General features: G+C 44.1%; 1 protein-coding gene across 1 annotated transcript; it reads left to right on the plus strand.

Moving 5' to 3' along the window:
* Positions 1–8,285: 8,285 nt before the first annotated feature.
* On the plus strand, positions 8,286–13,855 carry LOC124674107. The gene is made up of 15 exons (XM_047210139.1): positions 8,286–8,362; positions 8,435–8,602; positions 10,074–10,139; positions 10,215–10,284; positions 10,382–10,521; positions 10,869–10,970; positions 11,053–11,109; positions 11,243–11,343; positions 11,432–11,513; positions 11,793–11,885; positions 11,974–12,038; positions 12,433–12,445; positions 12,531–12,611; positions 13,117–13,225; positions 13,304–13,855. Exons 2-15 carry the CDS (start codon positions 8,474–8,476, stop codon positions 13,423–13,425), a joined length of 1,230 nt encoding a protein of 409 aa, XP_047066095.1. The 5' UTR covers positions 8,286–8,362; positions 8,435–8,473; the 3' UTR covers positions 13,426–13,855.
* The last annotated feature ends 7,239 nt before the right edge of the window (positions 13,856–21,094 follow it).

Raw genomic sequence — 21,094 nt, forward strand, 5'->3', positions numbered from 1 at the left:
CTTACCAATAGCGCTTCACTCCCCGGCAACGGCGCCAGAAAATAGTCTTGATGACCCACAAGTATAGGGGGTGTATCGTAGTATCTTCGATAAGTAAGAATGTCGATCCCAACGAGGAGCGAAGGTGTTGACAAGCAGTTTCGATGAAGGATTCACCGTAAATGCTCACGGACAAGTATTCGGGGGTTTTGATGTAACGAGTTGAATAAAGTACGAGTATGTAAAGTGCGAGAGTGACAATTGCAGCGAGTGGCCCAATCCTTTTTAGCACAAAGGACAAGCCGGTTTGTTTACTTATAATGACCAAACGTTCTCGAGGACACACGGGATTTTAGTCTAATGCTTTCGCTACATACGGCTAATTAATCTTCATTGTTGTGATAAGTGTTGTGTGGGTGAACCTATGCTAATGTACCGCCCTTCCTAGGACTAATACATACTTGTGATTATACCCCTTGCAAGCATCCGCAACTACAAGAAAGTAATTAAGAATAAATCTAACCACAACCTTAAACTCTGAGATCCTCGCGATCCCTCCTCGCATCGATATACCAACGGGGGTTCAGGTTTCGTCACTCCGGCAACCCCGCAATTAGCAAACGAATACAAGATGCATTCCCCTAGGCCCATAAATGGTGAAGTGTCATGTAGTCGACGTTCACATGACACCACTAGAAGAATAACACCACAACTTAAATATCACACCATTGAATATTACTCAACCATAGTTCACTACTAACATTTAGACTTCACCCATGTCCTCAAGAACTAAACGAACTACTCACGAGACATCATACGGAACATGATCAGAGGTGATATGATGATGAATAACAATCTGAACATAAACTTGGTTCAATGGTTTCACTCAATAGCATCAACAACAAGTAGAGATCGATACCGGGAGAGTTTCCCCTATCAAACAATCAAGATCAAACCCAAATTGCTACGACGGTGACGGTGTCCAGCGGTGATGACGGCGGTGATGATGGTGGAGATGATGATGATGGTGATGGTGATGATGTCCAGCTCGATGACGGTGACGATGGCGTCGATTTCCCCTCCCGGAGGGAATTTCCCCGGCGATTCCCGCCCGCCGGAGAGCTCTTTTCTCTCCGGTGTTCTCCGCCCCGCAGAGGCGGCCGTAACTCTTCGCGAGGTACCCCTTCCGGCTTAGGTTTTCGGGACGAAGGATTTCGCGAAGAAAAGGAGGCGAAAGGGGTCGTGGGCCCTCCACACCACGTGGCGGCGCGGCCAGGGCTTGGGCCGCGCCGCCCTAGGGTGTGGGCCCACCCTGGCTCCTCCTGGCTCCTCCTTCTGGCTTCCTTCGTCATCTTGAAAAATAGGATTTTTGGTATAATTTTCTTCCACAGGTGATCTTCCGAAATATTGCTTTCTGACGGTGCTTTTTCCAGCAGAATCCTGGCTCCGGTGCTTGATCCTCCAATAATGATGAAACATGCAAAATAGATGAAATAACATAAGTATTGTGTCCCAATATGAAATATATCAATGAATAACAGCAAATTATGATATAAAATAGTGATGCAAATTGGACGTATCAGTGGGCTAGGGATCAAGAACCTGCGGCTCCAAGGTTTAGCTCTACGGGTCCGTTCGGAGTGGCTGAGAAGAAAAGAGCCGAACAGGCCCTGGCAGGGGTTGCCTGGTCTAAAGGATGATGAGGCCACAGACACTTTTAACAGTTTGGTGGCAATCAAGGTCGGAGATGGGGTGAACACTTGGTTTTGGAAAGACCGATGGTTTATGGCGCTGCAATCGCTGATTTCGCGCCTTTGGCTGTTGCTTCCGTTAGTGCTCGGCGGAAGAACATCGGAACTGTCCAAGATGCAGTGCACAACCATGGTTGGATCAGTGACGTAGGAGGAGTGCTGGGGCTAGAAGCTGTGGAGCAGTGCCTCTGCATCTTGGCCATTGTCAGCTCTTTTGCCATGGATGCGAACACGTCGGACGCCTTTAGTTGGCCATGGTCGGCCAATGGGTGCTACTCAGCTCAATCTACCTACAAGATGTTGTGCATGGGAGGTGAGAGGTTCGAAGGGACATCGTGCATTTGGCGCAGCGGCGCAACACTCAAGTGTAAGATCTTCGCATGGTTGGCCTTGCAGCAGAGACTTTGGACGTCCGATCGGCGTGCAAGGCATGGGCTCCAGGATAGCACCTCCACATGCTATACCTGCCTCTAGGATGAAGACACGGTGAGTCATGTCATGGCGGGTTGCGTTTTCTCTAGACAGGTTTGGTATCAGTGCTTCCAATGCTTGGGGCTCCAGGTGGAGTCGCCAGCAGCAGATGGTCAGCGGAATGAGTGGTGGCTTACCACTAGAGCTAGGGTTTGAACTAGTGAAAGGAGGGCTTTTGACACTCTGGTCATCTTGGTGAGTTGGAGACTCTGAAAACAAAGGAACGCCATGGCTTTTGATAATATGAGAGGGCAGTTCTCTGTTGAGGGTTTGGTTGAGCAAGTGTTGGCTGAATGGGCACTTTGGACCAAGGCAGGGCTGAGAGGGTGTAACGCTTTTGCCAGAGTAGTCCATTAGGGAATTCGTAGTGTGTGTGTGTGGTTGCTTCGGACAACCGCTATTACAGCGTGTTGTCTTTCTTGTACAACTCTTTTTTCTGCCTTCTATAAAAATAAGGTACGCAATGGCGTACTCTAAAAAAAAGAAACTTTCCACTCTATTTTCGTTCATAGTTAGGTGGGGTCGGGCCAGGCTTGGCACGGCTTGAACTCGCATGTGCAGGCAAGGCAACCGTATGCTTAATCGCGATGGCAACGCTCCAGTGCAAGCATCTTCACTACCATGCGTGCACGCCTGTCGCCGTAGGACGGGTGAGAGTCTGAGATACGGATACCCGTTCAAACGTCGCCTATCTCCTGCTCCTGCGACGGCGGTGGAACGAGGGCACGGACGCAAGGTTCTTTTCAGCAAAAGGTGGAGTTTTTTCTTTTGAGAAGAAAAGGTGGAGCTTTGGGCGTGTGTCCCTTGGCTCGAAGAAGACCTCAACGGTCTGATGTGATGGAACAGACGATTTGCTGCACATGCAATCTGGAGGACCGTGAGAAGCTTCGGGCAGGGCTACAAGATCAGATTCGATCCGAGCTGCTGAAGCTGTGGAGTTCGAGGCCCAGGAGAACGAGAACGACCGACCACGTCGCGGTTCGCGTAGCACTGTAAACTAGCGAGTCAGGACGCCTTTTTAGATGTGGAAGGACGAGGGTTATTTAGACGGCCTGCGTCAACCATGATGAATCGATGCCTGATAGACCTTGTGAACCTGAAGGTCCTGAACCGTGCCCGAGAATCAAGATGTGGAAAGAACCAACTCGCTAAGTATACATGTGATCAGAGCGTAACTAGCCATGATGTCCGCGGTTATTACTGCATAAGCACGTACTGTACTTCATTCTGACATTGGCATGTGAAAGTGAAACCGTGGTGACACCGCATGTGAGGTCGCTTGACGCGTGCCAAGTTCAGATCCACGCTCCACGGCAGCGCGCAGCAGCGGAAGTCCAAGCTCGAGATCGTGCTCAACTTCTCACAACGGTTAGTATGTTTTTACGTAGTATGAGGTTCAGTTGACCTGCGATTATAAAACGGAAGAGCATCCGATAGTGTTTTGGGAACTGCGAGCCTACAATGCAGGGGGTCACTGTCGGAAGTAAGTCTAGTTAAACAGACCCATCATAGGTTGATCAAAGTGTTACTGTCTCCAAAATGATGATCTGTTTGCTACGGTAATTTCCTCCCATCTTTCAGGCTGCTATCATCACCGTATGATGGTGTTGGCATGTCTGGAAAAACCAACAGCACAATCCCCAAACTTGTTGAATCGGAATCAATCTCAGATGACTAGATGAGCATCAACCAACATGCAATCCGCCAATGCGCTGCTTCTGGAAAAAAAATATGTAACGCCTGACATGGGATGGACCTGCGGTGAGGCGAGCCATGTTTGCAGCTGAAGCTCCAGGCATCGTCAGCTCTACCTCTATGTGCAGCTCCTGATCATAGTGTTTCGCAACCAGCTGTAGCTTGCGAAGTCTGTACCCAATTTGGGGTGTTCAGTATATGGGGGCAAACCCAAAATGCCCAAATGCAAGAGCATGTTTATTTTCGCGGCAGCGTTGACGTTACCAACAGTGCTGCAGTAGTGCTAGCTCGGCAGCTTGTGGTCTCACGCGCATGGCGTGCTGCTTCAGGTGTTGTTGGCCTGGACAACGTCTCCACCAACCGGACGTCAGACCTTGAAAGGTTCCTGCCATACCGGCCGCGTGTGTGTTTCCGATCCTGCTATGTCGCTGAGAATCTGTCCACGGCTACCGATAGTCATAGTTGTGTGAAAATAACATTTGCAGTGGTGGTTGTTTTTAAAGTTTTTTTAGTCCTTCAGCAGTTCAGCTCAGTGCTACAGTTTCTGCTTTTTGAGGGGGGCAGATTTTTGGGTCCTCCTGTATGACCACATTTAGAGTCGTTTAGGGCACCAACTTCTAAAGTGAAAACAACGCGGTTCGAGGCCCATCTCTCACACCTCACCGTCGTCAAAATTCGGTGCAACATGCTCGCCACCGTCGCCACCCCCCACCTGTGCCATCGGTCGGACCACTTGTTGCCACCTCGTTGCCCCGTCCTCCTCTATCCACAACCCTGTAACCCACCACCGGTTTACTGTCACCCTCTGCCTCCCTCTGAAGTCTCGCCTCCGGCGCCGGTGAGCCCCCACCCTGAACCCTATGCCTCGTCGCTGGCGAGTTGCCCACCTGCATTGCACCCCATCCCCTAAGTTTTGGCCACGCCAAAGCACCTTCGTCATCGGCGAGGTTGGCTCATCGTCTTTCGAGAAGGTGCATCATCTCCATCTCCGGCCCACCAGCCTCGGGAGCTCCTATTGCACGCTTTAAGCGGGAGCGAGCCTCCCTCCCGCCTGAAGCAGCTTGTTTATGGGCCTCCCCGCCGCGGCCCAAGAAAAGGTAGTCCCTCTTTTTTGGTTTTATTTTTCTTTTTTCTCTTTTCTGTTTTTATGTTTGTAAGGCATTTTAAATCCGATTTAGAAAACAGAACAATTTAAAATTACTTTTTAAAAAATAAAAAATAAAACTGAACATTTTTTGGAACTAAACAACTTTCAAAGTGAAAATTTATTAAAACTGAACTTTTAAAAATTCTAAACAAATATCAATTTTGAACCAAATTTCAAACAGAAACGAATTTTTGAAATCGAGAAAAGTTTAGAAATTAAAGTCTAAACAAATTTGGAAATTTGAACAAATTTTAGATCGAAACAAATTTTGAAATGTGAACAAATTTTAAATATGAACAAATTTTGAAATCTGAAAAAAATTTAAATCGAAACAAATTTCAAAACCTGAACAAATTTGGAAATTTAAACAAATTTTAAATATGAAAAAAATTCGGAAAAGTTCGAAATTGAATTTTTTTCTTAAATTGAAAAGGTTCGAAATAAATTGGCAAAACCTATACACCGACCAGGTCGGTGGCTACCGGCCACCGCACACCCCCTGGTCGGGTTCGGGCTAGGCCCATTTATTTCTGTTTAGCCTGTAGTATTTCGATTTTCTTTTTCTTTTCTTTTTTCTGGTTCCTTTTTCTGTTTTCTGTTTTTGGTTTTGTTTATATTTTTTCAGATTCGAAAATTTTAAGTTTTGAAAATTGTTCAAATTGAGAAAATGTTTAAATTCAAAAATATTCAAATTTGAAAATCATTGAAATCTGAAAACCGTTCAAATTTGAAATCTGTTCAAAATATTTCAAATGTGAAAATATAAACAAAATGGTTAAATTAACAAAATATTTAAATTTGAAAATCGTTCAAATCTGAAAATCGTTCAAATTTGAAAACCGTTCAAATTTGGAAACCGTTCAAATTTGAAATCTACTCAAAATATTTCAAATGCGAAAAATATTGAAATTCGAAAAATGTTCAGATTCTAAATTTGTTCAAATTTTAAGAAAGTTTAGATTCAAATTTTGTTCATATTCAGCAAAACATAAATGAAATAGCAGAAGAAAAAAGAAAGAAAGGAGAGAAAAGCTACTGGGCTAGCCCAGTACTCCCGCCTGGGGTGTGCGGCGAGTGCACTGGCACCGACCAGCTCGGTGCATAGCACCTCCCAATAAATTGAACAGAAAACAGTTGAAAAACTTGAAAATCGGAAGAAATAAAAATAAAAACGAAAAACCTGAACGTGAAGGGGACAAAAAGTAGTCCTTCGTTAGATGGGCCCTGCCCAAAACTTGTTAACCTAAGCGGCGACACAGGTTTCTGGCAAACCCTATACACCGACCAGGTCGGCGCGTACCGCGTGCCGCACACCCCCGCGCGCGGTACGGGCCGGTCCAGTTAGGTATGGGCTGCCTCCTTTTTCGATTTTTCTTTTCTTTTTTGTTTCTTATTCTGTTTCTTTTTTTCATGTTTTCTTTTTTCTGTTTTCTGTTTTCGTTTTTCTTTCGTTTTTTCTGTTTCCTTTTTTTACTTTTATTTTTCAGATTCAAAAAATAGAAATATTTTAAAAAATTAAATTAAAAAAATGTTCAAATATAAAAAAAACCGTTCAAAATCTGAAAACCGTTCAAATTTAAAAATCGTTCAAACATGAAAATTGTTCAAACATGAAAAATGTTCAAATTTAAAAACCGTTCAAATTTAAAAATCGTTCAAACTTGAAAATTGTTCAAACATGAAAAATGTTCAAATTTAAAAACCGTTCAAATTTAAAAATCGTTCAAACTTGAAAATTGTTCAAACATGAAAAATGTTCAAATTTAAAAACCGTTCAAATTAAAAAAAAACCGTTCAAACGTGAAAAATGTTCAAATTTTGAAAAATATAATTTTTTGAAAAATATTCAAAATATAAAATCATTCAAATTTTAAAATGAATTTAAAAATGTTCGTATTTTGAAAAAAATCTTGAAAAATAATTTCATAAAAAATGTTAGATTTTGAAAAAAGAAAAATACTAATAACAGAAAAAAAAACAGAAGAAAGAGAAGAAGAAAAAAAACGTACCTGAGCTAATGGGCCGCGGCCCAAACCACCCGACCTGGTCGCTGGGCCGCTGGGGGTGTGCGGCACCCCGCACACGCCGACCTGGTCGGCGTATAGCAGTTCCCCAGGTTTCTCCGCAATGAGGCGAGAATAGGGTTTGGGACCAGCCTCCCCGCATTGGGTTTGCCCACAATTTTCTTATGGGAAACGCTGGCAATCACCCGGACGATTAGCGATCAAATCGTCCGGTTCCACCCACTCACGCGCTTCCGTGGTCCACGCACACACATGGGTGGGTCCCGCCGAACCAAGCCAGAAAAATATTTCCATCGTCTTCTCCAACGCTGTTCCGCGAGCAGGCAAGCTGCCTCCATGCGCGCGGGCCGCATCCGCACACGCCGCCGTGGGTCAACGCCGCAGCAGGCGCCGCCGTCGCCGCCTTCGCCTCTGCCCTGCTCCGGCGCCCCGCCTAGCTGCTCTACCCGAGCAGATCCTCCTCCACGAACGCCTCCAGTGGCACTGCTACGGATGTCCGACGGCGCTGCTACATACGCCCGCCGACGCTGCTACGTACAGTCGTGGGCACTGCTACGAACCGCGGACGGGGCTGCTACATACGGCCGCCGGCGCTGTAACAAACCGCCGCCAGCGCTGTTACAGGGGCTACTACTGCAGACGGTGCTGCTACAAACTGCCGACGACGCTGCTACAGGCGCTGCTACGGACTGCAGACGGCGCTGCTACATAGGGCCGCCAGCTCTGCTACATACAGCCACCAACACTGCTACAAATGGCCGTGGCCGGTGCTACAATGGGATGGCGGCGCTGCTACAACCGGTGCACTGGCGGCGCCGCTAGAACTGGTGCACGCCGGTGCTACAACCAGTGGCCGCCTGGGGCTGGTGGCGCTGCTACAACTCTTGGACGCCGTTGCTACAATGGGCGGGCAGCACTGCTACGACCGGTGGACGCCGGTGCTACAATGGCGGCGCTGCGGGCGAGAACGGCGGTGCTGCTGATAAAGACGGCGGAGCTGTCGGTGCGGATGAAGACGGCGGAGCTGTCGGTGCGGGTGCGAGCCGATGAAGACGGCGGAGATGTTGGCGCCTGATCGATCCCATAGCGGTTGCCTTTTTCGTTTTTCCGTACGAGCGTTGACCCGGATCGATCCGTGGATGGTGTCCATCGTGTGGCCGCCGACCCGGGGGATTAGTGATTAGATCCCCCGGGGGACGCTCAGCGCCTCCCTTTTCTTATGGACAAAACTAGGGTCACTCTTTCCCCGCATTGGTGTGCCTGGATTGCTTCTATCATACATTTCAGCCCATCATGTCAGGGCCCAAAACTTCTCTTTGTTCCTATTTTTTTCCTCCTTTCAGTTCTCATCGAATTCAATCGCACAGACCTGAAATCGAACCGAATCAAAGCAGAGAGGGGAAGCAATGGAAGCGCTGCTGCAGCTGGAGAAGGTGCAGAGGGTGCTCTCCCTCATGGGGTCCCGTGGGCTCTCCGACCCCACCGCCGACGGGGGTGGCGGAGACCGCTTCCTCGCCCATTTCCTCCTCTTCCTGGTATGGTTCGCCCCCTTCTCTTCCGCCGCCTCACGAATTCAGTCACCTCCGATATGCAAGCTATGTGCGTGCCTGCTCGTCCAGCGATTACGGTTGAACGATATCTCGTATCTACGGTTCCGGAACCTGGTAGAGAATTTTTATTTGCAATTGTAGAGAAGACATATGTCTTCTCTTAGCAGTCCACCTTAAAAGTCAATAGAGATAAGTGACACAATGCATAATCTCTTATTGTCATCTGTAGCAATTAATGAAAATTAATTAAATTTTAGTAGGAAATTGTGTTGATAATGAATACATGGTACAATGGAGAAAAAACCTCTCATTTTCTTTTTTTGAATTTAAATGCGGACTTCCATTAAACTGGCACAGCTAAATCGCTGTCCAAAATAGTAGCGATACAAACGGGAGCAGAAGCATCCTAGAAGGAGTCAGCAGACTCAGAGGTTGCTCCCAGCTTTGCAAGCTCATGGGCAACATTGTTACAGTTCCGGCGGCTAAAAGAGAAACTAAAAGAGTCAAAGTTCAGGATACAGAGGCTTCTAGCTTCTACAACCAACACTCTGATACTTGATTTGTCATAGTCTTTGCTCTTCAGACCCTGGACCAGATTTGAGGCATTAGATTCGAAGACAACCCGGTTGGCACCCACTCTGCACGCACCATTGATTGCGGCCAAACAGGCCACAGCCTCCAACTGCAGAGCACTCCCCAGGTTCTTCGACTTGCCCGCATCAGCGGCAATGAAAATGCCCTCTTGATCACGGATGACAAAGCCCCACCCTCCGTCGCCAGAAACAGCGTTAACGGAGCCATCAAAGTTGATCTTGACATAATCATCAGGAGGTTTTGACCACTTGTGAGTGTCAGGTGGTTTTGCTGGCTTCTCTGGCTTCCGAAGAGACATGAAGTCAATCAGAAGGCGCTCCACCCGAGAGCAGACAACAGTAGGATCCGGGCCGCCCTCGCTGGCGTTGGCCTTATTGCGTTGGTTCAACCACTCCCACATGAGGATGACTGTGCGCGAGGTGTTGGATCTGAAGGTCCAGTGCGCGATGTGGATTGAGGTTTTATAGTTCGGAAAAAACATGATCCCTTGACATGCCTAAATCGCCAACAGTTGAAAACTTGATTTCTCCATCGAATGGTTTTTACCTTTTATGATGATTTCATTTTAATAGATTTACTTTGATAGTATTTCGCTGAACAAATCAAACTAGTTAGGTAAGCAAGAGTTTCCGTTCTATCATTTGATTAGGATATCTTCTCACTTGGTCTGCATATGTTGATTTTTCCCATTCCTCTGTTGAATCAGTATCCATTCTCGGAACAAAAAAAAATCAGTATCTCTTGCTGAGTTTTGAAGTGTTAATATATTGATTGCATTAGCAAACTAAATGCATCTAGAACCTATTTTTGTTAACTTTGATTTCAATGTTCAGAACCACCTTATATTTGTGTGCGTGTGCAGGTGCAACCTTTTGATTCACTTACCGTGGAAAAGAAAATCTTATTGGTCTCTGAGCTGTTAAGAGAGGTAATCTTTGATTAACATTCCCTACTACTTTCAAGTGTTTGCAATGCTGAATTGTAATCAAGACTTGTTTGTAAGGTTAACTCTGGCACTCTTGAAGAAGTACAACATCTCGCAAATCTGGAAGTTACTAAAGGTGAAGACGAAAGTAAGGATTATCCTCCCTTCACCTTGTAAGTCAGTTCGGCAAATTTATTGTTAATCGGTGCTTGGACTCTGTAGAGATTATCACCTTTTTTTTTCAGCTGATCAAGATATATCTTCTGGACATTTACTTCGGCCAACTAAGAAGTTCAAGATGAATACTGATAAATTAACCATACAGGATGTGCCTATGATTGGATTTGATGCGATGACAAGAGCCAATTCCACACTTGAAGATTTTGTGCGTACTCTTTGATACCTTCTACCCAGCTTTTCTAAGACCGTGCTATTGCTGCCCTATCGTCCTTTATCAATGTCTTCGTATTTTTCTTATGGGAAAAAATGAAGGAGCCGACTTAGGAGCATTAGATATTTAGATTCATGTAAAAGAATTATGCAAATTTCCATGGAGTTCTTTGATTACATTGCTTAAGGAACTTTACAGAGAAACAGCCTCAGTTTGATGTCTACAGTGTTGGATGTTCTCATACAAGCATGCTTTCGTACTGTTGTTTTCTTATAAGTTTTTCCTTAGAGATATACATATAGCGGTGGTATTCTCAACTTGTTTTTCCCTTGAAATGGCAGTTCAGGTCATACTTTATATTTCATGGTTTGGACATTGACAAACCACAAGCTGTTTTCAAGTTTCTTCCTTTTCTTTCATTCACAGAGAGCTACATATACCAGGTTTAGTGTGCATCTCACTTTCACAGTTTCTTCCCATGGTCTTCATTTTCCATTGTGCAAACTCAATCTTTTGTTGTTGCAGTTAGATGCTTCAAATGAAGACAGTTTGCTTTTGGTCCCAGACAACTATCCTTCAGCAGTAAGTTTTGGACTTTTAATTTGGTTATCCTGTGGACATGGTCTGTGTTGAATCTGATCGACATAAGTCTTGGATTATTGTATGTATATGAGCCCCTCCTTCAGTTATATGCTGTTTTTTTTTTTTAATGCAGGTGTTGGAAAGGAAAAAAATAGCTTCAACTGAGGCGTCTTTGTCTGACATGCTTGACCCTCTTGATAATCTTCTTCAGTGCCAGGGGTTAATGACAGACCAGTTAGTAACTTCTTGTCCATGCACTTGTAAATATGTGAATGTTCACCCTATTGGATTGAAATAGCTCAGTCTTTTCCCCTGTTTTTAGATTGCGAAATGAACTCAAATCTGGCATCCAGTATTGGTCTCTTGAGAGGAAGCTTTGTCAAGCACTATCGAGAAATGATAAGGTTATTAGAGCTGTTTGTTAATCATATGGAGTATATTATATTTACTCAGATGTTGATCGAAGAAAGTTACCAAAGTGTACTATTTAAACATGAAAGATTAGAGGCCAGATGCTAAGCAATGTACTGTCTAACGGGAATAGATATAGAGCTTGGCAGCTTTCTCACAAAAATGTGAAGTAACTAATTCCCCAAATGTCGTTTTCTTTAAATCAAGCATGTCTGTATCAAGATAAGCTTTCTGCCTGTAAACTCAAATATAGTGCTGTTTTTTTTGTATAGATATCAATTGAAGATGTGATGAAAGCAATCCATCTCAAATCATTTGATTATCGAGTTCTTAATCTGATGATGTATCAGCTTACTGGTCAGCAGGTATGCAAGTCTTTATCTTTCTTTCCTATCAAACTTTAACTTTTTGTTGTTTTCTTAATACCTGGACATTTTGTTTGGTTATTTCTAGGTCAATGAATTGCACATGGAGTTCCTGTCTGTCTCAGAATTTCTAGTTGAGATATCTGATGACCTGTGAGTATACTCTAAATCTTTCTTTTGCATGCACAACCATAAAGTGCTATTCCTTTAAGAAATGTGTGCACATATGTTCTGCTTAATTAAATGCTTTAGTGATGTGTATTTGTGCAAGTGGAAGGAAGTAGAACTTAACCAGAAATGTGTAAAACCTGTAACCTGAAAAATGAGGTGATACATATTCAACTCGAAAACTGTAGTTTTATCATTAACAAAGTTGTCACTTTGGTTATGAAGTTAAGGGTAAACCTAATTGATAAATGACCTAAGAAATAGAAACCCGATTACAGTAAAACTATGATTCAGCTTCTCAATATTTAGAGATGTTTTTTTTTTCTGTACAACAACAGAAACTGTTATTGGTCCAATAACTGGTTTAACTATCTTGCAGGTACGATTATGAGGTGAGTGTTGCTAATGATATCGCCACTGGCTGAAAATTAAGCTTATTAATGCATGTACTGTTAAACTACCTTTTTTGTGTTGTAGGATGATGTGATCAATAACACTTTTAACATCCTCCGCATGTTTACTGCGATATATGGACCTTTGGATGCACCAAAGATGTTGGTGAGTAAGAAATTATTTGCGCCTATGACGTCACACACATGATTTCTTCGTAATATCATTGTTGTATTCTTGATGGTTTTATTGTATTCTTGATGGTTTTATTGATGCAAAGACTTACATTGTTCAAATAAAAAATGATCACAGAACATGCGGATGCTGTTATTGGGTAATTATTCATGTCTCCAGAATTAACCACAAGGCGCGTGCTTATGCAGTGGGCAAAGTAGTTATGTATGGCATGGAGAGTAGCTGTTCAGATTCATGAAAATACTTAAATACTGGAGTTATTCACACTTTCGATGATATTTTGGGTAGTTTAAAATCAATGTGAATTCGTCCTTATGACTTATTTACACCATAATAGCTTACTATATCTTACGGAAATTGCTCTATTAAATATTTAAATACATTCTTGGAGGTACGTTTTACTAGATCTTGCTGGTTAGTTAAATGTTAAAAGTTTGGGATGGTAATTCGTTCTACGAAATGACTTCTGTACCTGTAGGCCAAGTGCATAGGTGAAGCTGAGGAAAAATATGAGAGCTTTTCAAAGAAATTGGACCCTAGCCTCTCAGGGAGTTACTGGAGAAGGTGTGAGGAAGCTACGAGGGAAGGTTTGTCTTCTTTATGCAGTTTGAAGACATTCTGATAATTGGTTTCTTAATCTGATTTTGATTGGATTTCAAAATTAGGTGGAAAAATATCTGGCCACACATATGGCACATGGAACATCCCTCCTCTGATAAGAGACGAAGAATCATTCCGCCGTGATAGAATGAAAAAAGATGATGATTCTGCTGTGACAATCAGATGAAAAATATCATATGTTTCAAGCATTTTCAAATAGAAGCGCAAATCATTGCTAGCAAGTGCCTTGCCGCCTATGTCCTTTAGGTCTATCTGTTCCTGTAGGGTCCAACAGAGTAGTTACCTGTAGTTCCTTGTATCAGGTGTCAGGGTGTGCTGTCATCTCATGCAGTTCATGGTGTGCTGTCATCTCATGCAGTTCACTCAAGCAAATTTGACAAGATTTTGCATAGCTAGGAGCAGCTTAATTTATATAGAGATGTCTTGCTGTTTTTGTTGGATGTGGGCCAGTCAATCAGTTTTTTCTGCTTTGAACGAACTGAGGCTCATCCAAGTCAAAAGCAGTTGATTCTTGTGATCCAGACTCCAGCAACTCTTATTTGGGATCTGCACAAGCTTAGAGATAACCTGGAAACATTATGCTTAACCAGTGACAGTTAGAGGATATTTCTAGTTTCTGGAGCTTGCCATTTATGATAGACTTACGTGCTTTCATGGTAGTTTCTGCTGGCAGCTATGGTGATTGGGACGTTTCTGGATCTCTGAATGCTACACAAGTACACAATGAGCACAATCTTGCGGTATTTCTTTCAACTGTTTTTCTGCACTCGTCTTAGTACCAGTAGCATTCAAATTCAACTTATAGATATTTGAGGACACAATCATTTGGCATGTGGCATTTGTAGCCAGTATTTATGAGCCCTTGATAGCAATGGTGTTGAGTGACTTGATAAGAAAGTGTGGCTGGTAGAGCTTCTCCTTGGTGATAAACCTAGGCTTGAAGATTGTCTTCATATGAGTGTAGTTTATGATCGGACTGTTCAGGAACTCAAGGTAACTTGGGTTGTTCTGCAATTGACCAAGGAGCTAATGTCAGTGCATATCAACATGCACAAAAGAAAAACAAAGAGAACCAGCGTCGCACTCGAAGGAGATCTGGGAAGGGGCATCGTCTTAGACATGATCGCCTACAATCGAGGCTCTTAGATCTACCCCTATGTACCACTCAATTGGATCCAATTTACAGGTAGGGTTTGAGATCCTTACAACCACCGAAGGAATTGTTGCAGAGGAAGAAGTTGAGAAGCCATGCTCGGTCGCCGCCGCAACAACCAACGAAGAGGTTGTCACTTTTGATGAAGTTAACAACGGCCATGGCGTGGAGGCAGGCGACAATGAAGCCTAGAAAGAGAAAAAGCAAGAGTGGGCAGACACAGTGTGGGAAGCTAGAGGCCACACCACCATTTGAGAAAGAGAAGAACAAGTGAAGAAGTGAAGAAGAAGAACCCCCTTTGATCCCTGTCGGAGATATGCCCGAGAAGCAATAATAAAATAGTTATTGTTATATCTTAGTGTTCATGATAAATGTTTACACTCCATGCTATAATTGTATTAACCGGAAACATTGATACATGTGTGTTGTGTAAACAACCATTCCTAAATAATATAAATACATTTGATTTAGGCAGCATCATATTCTCATATATATCAGGAAGGATTCCTAGTAACGAATGTACCTGAGATGTGGTTGTAGGAGTATTGGTTGTATCTATCATAAAGATGTCCTCATCATCCTCCCCTACTTGAATTGAAGTCGTCCTCGACGTAGTCTCATCTTTTTCACTAAGATATGCCTTCAAATCGGAGGTAATCATGTCCTCATCATAGTAAGCCTCTCATTTAACTAGCTTGTTGATTAATAGATGATAATGGTTTCCTGATCATGAACATAGGATGTTATTAATAACAAGATCATATCATCAGGTGAATGATGTGATGGACACACCCATAGTAAGCATAGCATGAGATCAAGTCATTAAGTTCAACTTGCTATAAGCTTTCGATACATAGTTACCTAGTCCTTCGACCATGATATCATGTAAATCACTTACACCGGAAGGATGCTTTGATTACATCAAACGCCATTGCGTAAATGGGTGGTTATAAAGATGGGATTAAGTATTTGGAAAGTACGAGTTGAGGCATATGGATCAAGAGTGGGATTTGTCCATCCCGATGACGGATAGATATACTCTGTGCTCTCTCGGTGGAATGTCGCCTGATTAGCTTGCAAGCATGTGACTAGGTCACAAGAGATGACATACCACGGTACGAGTAAAGAGTACTTGTCAGTAACGAGGTTGAACTAGGTATGGAGATACCGATGATCGAACCTCGGACAAGTAAAATATTCCGTGACAAAGGGAATCAGTATTTTATGTGAATGGTTCTTTCGATCACGAAGTCATCGTTGAATATGTGGGAGCTATTATGGATCTCCAGCTCCCGCTATTAGTTATTGATCGGAGAGGAGTTTCGATCATGTCCGCATAGTTCTCGAACCGTAGGGTGACACACTTAAGGTTTGATGTCGTTTTAAGTAGATATGGAATATGGAATGAAGCTCGAATGTTGTTCGGAGTCTCGAATGGGATCTGAGACATCACGAGGAGGTTCCGAATGGTCCGAATAAGATTCATATATGGGAAGTCATTTTCCGGGGTTCGGAAAAAGTCCGGTGTTTTGACCGGAGCTTCTAGAAGGTTTTGGAAGGACCGGAATAGTCCGGAATATTATGGAAGGTTCCGGAAGTGTCCGGGACGACCCAGGATGTCTAAGGAAGTCCGGAGGGTTCCATAATAGGTGCAACCACGTTGTCTTAAAGAAAAATAAGTCTTTCCTTAATGCAATTTCGGAATTGGCAAAAGAGTTCGAGAAGGAGTAGGTTTTCATAACCGGAAACCTATCGGAACTCAGTCAAACTTGGGGGCAGGTTTATGGAAGACCCAAGGGGCTTGGCCACCTATTTACAGGGACCAAGGGGCACCCCAAAGGCACCTCAAGTCGCAGCCTTAGCTCCCCAAGTCGCAGCACCACCCTGCGCCCAAACCCTAGCCGCCCTCTCCTCCCTCCTCTTATTTCTCCCACAGTGCTTACGGCGAAGCCCTGCCGGAGATCTCCACCACCACCGTCACCATGCCGCCGTGCTGGAGGGATTCCGAGGAGGATCTACTACATCCGCTGCCCGCTGGAACGGGGAGAAGGACGTCGTCATCAACACCGTACGTGTGACCGAGTGCGGAGGTGCTGCCCGATTGTGGCACTGTCAAGATCTTCTACACGCTTTTGCAAGCGGCAAGTGATCGACTACATCAACAACGAGATCTAATCTCGTAGGCTTTGGAATCTTCGAGGGTTAGTCTCATGATCTTCATCTCGTTGCTACCATCTACTAGATTAGATCTTGGCTTGTTATTCGTTCTTGCGGTAGGAATTTTTTTGTTTTCTATGCTACGAATCCCATCAGTGGTATCAGAGCCGTGTCAATGCATAGATTGGTTGCACGAGTAGAACACAATGGTTTTGTGGACGTTGATGCTTTTGTTATCTCTTGTTATATGTGAAAGAACATTTCCCGCCCTTTTGGGTTTTGTGTGTTTGATGTCAACAACAGGTATCTATTCATGTGTGTTGATGTAGACAGGTACATGGTCTCTTTATATGTACATGGCTGGTGGAATGGTTTGTCAGTCCTGAAGGCTCTGCTGGTTTTTTACTTCAGCTGGAAGTTTCGGCCTCAGCTGGCGGAACTTCCGCCCAGATGCTCCAGGCAGAGGAATCTCAGTTCTGAAGGCTCTGCTGGTTTTTCACTTCAGCCGGAAGTTCCGGCCTCAGTCGGCGGAACTTCCGCCCAGATGCTTCAGGCAGAAGAATCTCAGCTCTGCTCACGATGAAGTTCGGCGGAAGTAGGCCGGAAGTTCCGGTCAACGGAACTTCCGCCCTACCTCCGGGCAAGTTCCAAAAATCGGCATTATGTGCCTCAGTATGTCCAGTATGGTTTTCGCGCATTTCCGGAAGTAGGCCGGAACTTGGCCGGAACTTCCGGTCACCGGAAGTGCCGCCCTAGTTCCGCCCACGCTGTTCCTCAGCTGGTCTGATGCAAAAGCATCCAGCCGGAACTTCCGGCCCTCCTGGCCGGAACTTCCGGTGTTACACAAAACGTCCATAACGGTCAGATCTGAAGCCCCACTCATATAAATAGCTTTCTTCTCCATTGGAACAAGTTGCTCAGTCATTGCACAAAATTCTGCCAAGCTTCACCACCATTAGAGCCACCTCAAGAACACAATATTTGCAAGATCTCCTCCTCCACCCAACCAAAGCTCTTGATCTTTGGAGATTCGAAGGAGAATACCCCGATCTACATCCTCACCGAAGCGATTCTCATTTCCCCCTCATATGCTTGAGGGCCCTCTTGCTAGTGTTCCTCTTTGGATCCCTAGTTGTTTGTTGTTGATGTATTCTTGTTGATTGTTGTGTTGTTACAGATTTGGGAGCCTCCAATTTGGTTCTGGATGTGTGCCCCAAGAACATTGTAAAGGCTCGGTTTCCGCCTCGAGGAAATCCCTTAGTGGAAGTGGGCTAGGCCTTCGTGGCGTTGCTCACATGAGACCTGAGTGAAGTCTTCGTGGCGTTGGTTTGGCTTTCGTAGCAACCACACTCCTCCAAAGATAGACGTACCTTCTTGCAAAGGAAGGGAACTACGGGAATCAACTCCGTGTCTCCGCGTGCTCCACTCTCGGTTACCTCTATCCTATTCTATCCCCTATATATTGCGTAGCTATATCTTGCTTAGTTGTTAACCTTGTCATATAGGTAAATTCACATAGTTGCATATCTAGAGAATTTACCTTTGTGTCAAGCCTAAATTGAAAAAGAACTAAAAATTGGTTAGCACCTATTCACCCCTCCTCTAGGTGCAGCATATGATCCTTTCAATTGGTATCAGAGCCTCGACTCTTATTTCGGGCTTAACCGCCTAAGAGTATGCCGGATGACGCACCTTCGGAAGGGGCCGCAAAGCCGGTCTCCATGGATGATCTCAAGTCGGTGGAAGCATCCTTGAGATCCGCCATGGAAACCCAAATGGAAACCTTGATGAAAATGTTTTCCGACCGTTTTCCCGTGGCTCCCCCCGTCATCCCCACCTTATAGGTAAAGGACAAGGGTGAGTTAGAAGAGGGAGATGCTTCGGCATTACCCTCCTCTACCACTCCCTTGAATGGTGATAACTTAAACACTATTAAAACCCCCGTTGCTTCTCCTAGGGGAACTAGTGGAGGTGTTAGCTACAATCAAGTGGCTCCGCCTTTCCTCTGTCCCGATATCCCGGTTCCTCATCCTCATATAAACATTCGGGGCGACCCACCTAAGTTTAATGAGAAAGATTTCGATACATGGCAATTTGAGTTTCGCTCTCATGTTCGCAGTGCCTCCAATGAACTTTGGAGAATCATCTTGGAAGGGTTCAAGCCTTACAACTCCGACAAGTTGACTAGAAGAGAAGCGGTTGATAATCAACTCAATGACATTGCCTTGCACATGGTTCAAACTAGTGTGGGGACAAAGGAATTGTCTCGTGTTGGGAATTTCTCCACCGCCAAGGAAGCTTGGGATGGTTTGGACGCTAGTTGCATGGGAAGTGAAAGCATGAGAAGGAACAAGTATAATACCCTTCAGAATCAAGCCGAAGGATTCATGAGGCTACCGGATGAAGATCATGAAGTCATGTATAGAAGACTTATCACCGTTGCCAATGCTTTCCGGAATGTGGGTGCCAAACAATTGATGACTCTTGGATCAAAGATAAGTATATTGATTGCATGATGCCGTTTGAGCCCATTGATGTCAAGACTCTTGTTGGGAGAGAATGCTTTTCCTCTCTCACTTCTCAACAAGCAGTGCACGAGTTGCAAGCTCTCAAGGTGCTCGAGCAAAACTCTCATGATTCTCGCAATCGTGCCATTGGAATGTCAAAAGGGACCAACCTTGCCTTGGCGTTCAACTCCGTGGAAGAAGTGAACCCTCAAGAACCATATAGGAAATCTTGGAGTATGTCCTATCCGGATGATTTGGAATACCACTACAATGACCACATGGAATTCCATGCAAAAACCTTTTGGGTTGATCCATCCAAGGCCAAGGAAGACAACATCAAGAGAAACAACTCAAGTGGGTTCAAGAGCTCGGGGCCAAAATCAAGATCTTGCTACAATTGTGGTGACAAGCGCCATTTCATAGCCGATGGTCCCTATGAGCATAGAGAAACTCATGGTGGAAGGCTCATCCCCAAGGACAAGAGCAAAGATTCAAAGGCCCCCAACAAGAAATTCTACAACAAGAGCAAGAAGGGAAAGAGGCCATCAAGGATTGTGCTAGTGACTAAGGAAGAATATTCTTCCGATGAAGTTGAAAGTAGTAGTGATGAAGAAGAAAGCTCAAAGGAAGTGGCCGCCATTGCCACCACCAACATTCCCTCTTCATCTCTCTTTGAATCCCCCAATGAGAATCCTCATATCAAGAATGCACATTGCTTCATGGCAAGGTCCACCTTGGACACATCTATTGTGCTATCAACTCAAGAAGAATATACCTCCGGAGGTGATGATGTTGATGATGAAGAAGAAGATGCAACTCCAAATGGATTGGTTGCTCTTGCCTCCCTCTCCACCAACTCTTCATCACCAAGTGAATCCCCCAATGAAGTCATTCATGTGGAGGAAGAAAGTTGCCTCATGGCTAAATCTTCCGAGGTATCATCTCCTAACCCCTCTATGCCCAACATATCAAATGATCTAGGGGTTGATCATGCCAGTTTAAAAGTGAAACAAGAAATGCTTGATTTTGATGAGTTCATTCTTAACTTACAAGGTGACACTAAAAGGCATGTTTCAAATCTCATGGTTCGTCTAGCACAACTAGATAATACTCTTGATAAAAAATGTCAAATAGAGAGAGAGAAGACTCTCTTGAAATACATGCCCTTAAAAATGCTCTTGAGGAAAGTCAAGAAACTATAGCTTCCCTTGAAGAGAGGCTAGAAACTCTTGAAGAGCCTCAAGATGAAATTAACAAGCTCACTAAAGCTAGAGATCTTGCTAGGGCTAAGTCTAAAGTGCTTAAAAAAGAAAAGGCCAAATTTGGTGTTGATCATGAGAAACTTGTGAAGAATCTAGATGAACTAGACAAGGCTCACAAAGCCTTGAAGAGTGAATACTCTCTCCTCTCCAAGTCTAATGAGCAACTTCAAATTAGGCTTGCTTCATATGACATACCTAGTTCCTCTACCTCTTCATGTGATCATGCAAATATTATTGAGGAAAATGCTAGGTTTAAGGATGAACTTACTAAGGCCTCCTCTCCCCAAAGTAAATTGTCTTTAGATGATCTTTTGAGTAATCAAAGATCAAACAATGGAAGGAGGGCATTGGTTATATTGCCAAGGCAAAGAAGGCTAACAAGAAGAAAACCAAGCCCGCACAAAAGAAGGTTATCACTAATGATGAAGCCCCTAAGGCCAACATCATTAATGATGATGATGCGGGAATTGCTAACCCTCACTATGTTTTATTTAAATATTACTATGGTGATGTTTATGCAAAATATGTTGGTCCATATGATGGTTATGTTGCTTGGTCTATTTGGGTCCCAAAGACCCTTGTTGCTAACAAAAGAGGACCCATTGAAAAATGGGTACCTAAATCCAAGAATTGATCTCATGTAGGACTATGCCGCCGGAGGGTCAAAATGGGTACTTGATAGTGGATGTACAAGTCATATGACCGGCGGCAAGAACCTCGTCAAGGAGTTGAGGCCCAACATAAATCATATCACCG

Source organism: Lolium rigidum, chromosome 7 (genome assembly GCF_022539505.1).
Source record: "Lolium rigidum isolate FL_2022 chromosome 7, APGP_CSIRO_Lrig_0.1, whole genome shotgun sequence".
Lineage (NCBI taxonomy): Eukaryota > Viridiplantae > Streptophyta > Magnoliopsida > Poales > Poaceae > Lolium > Lolium rigidum.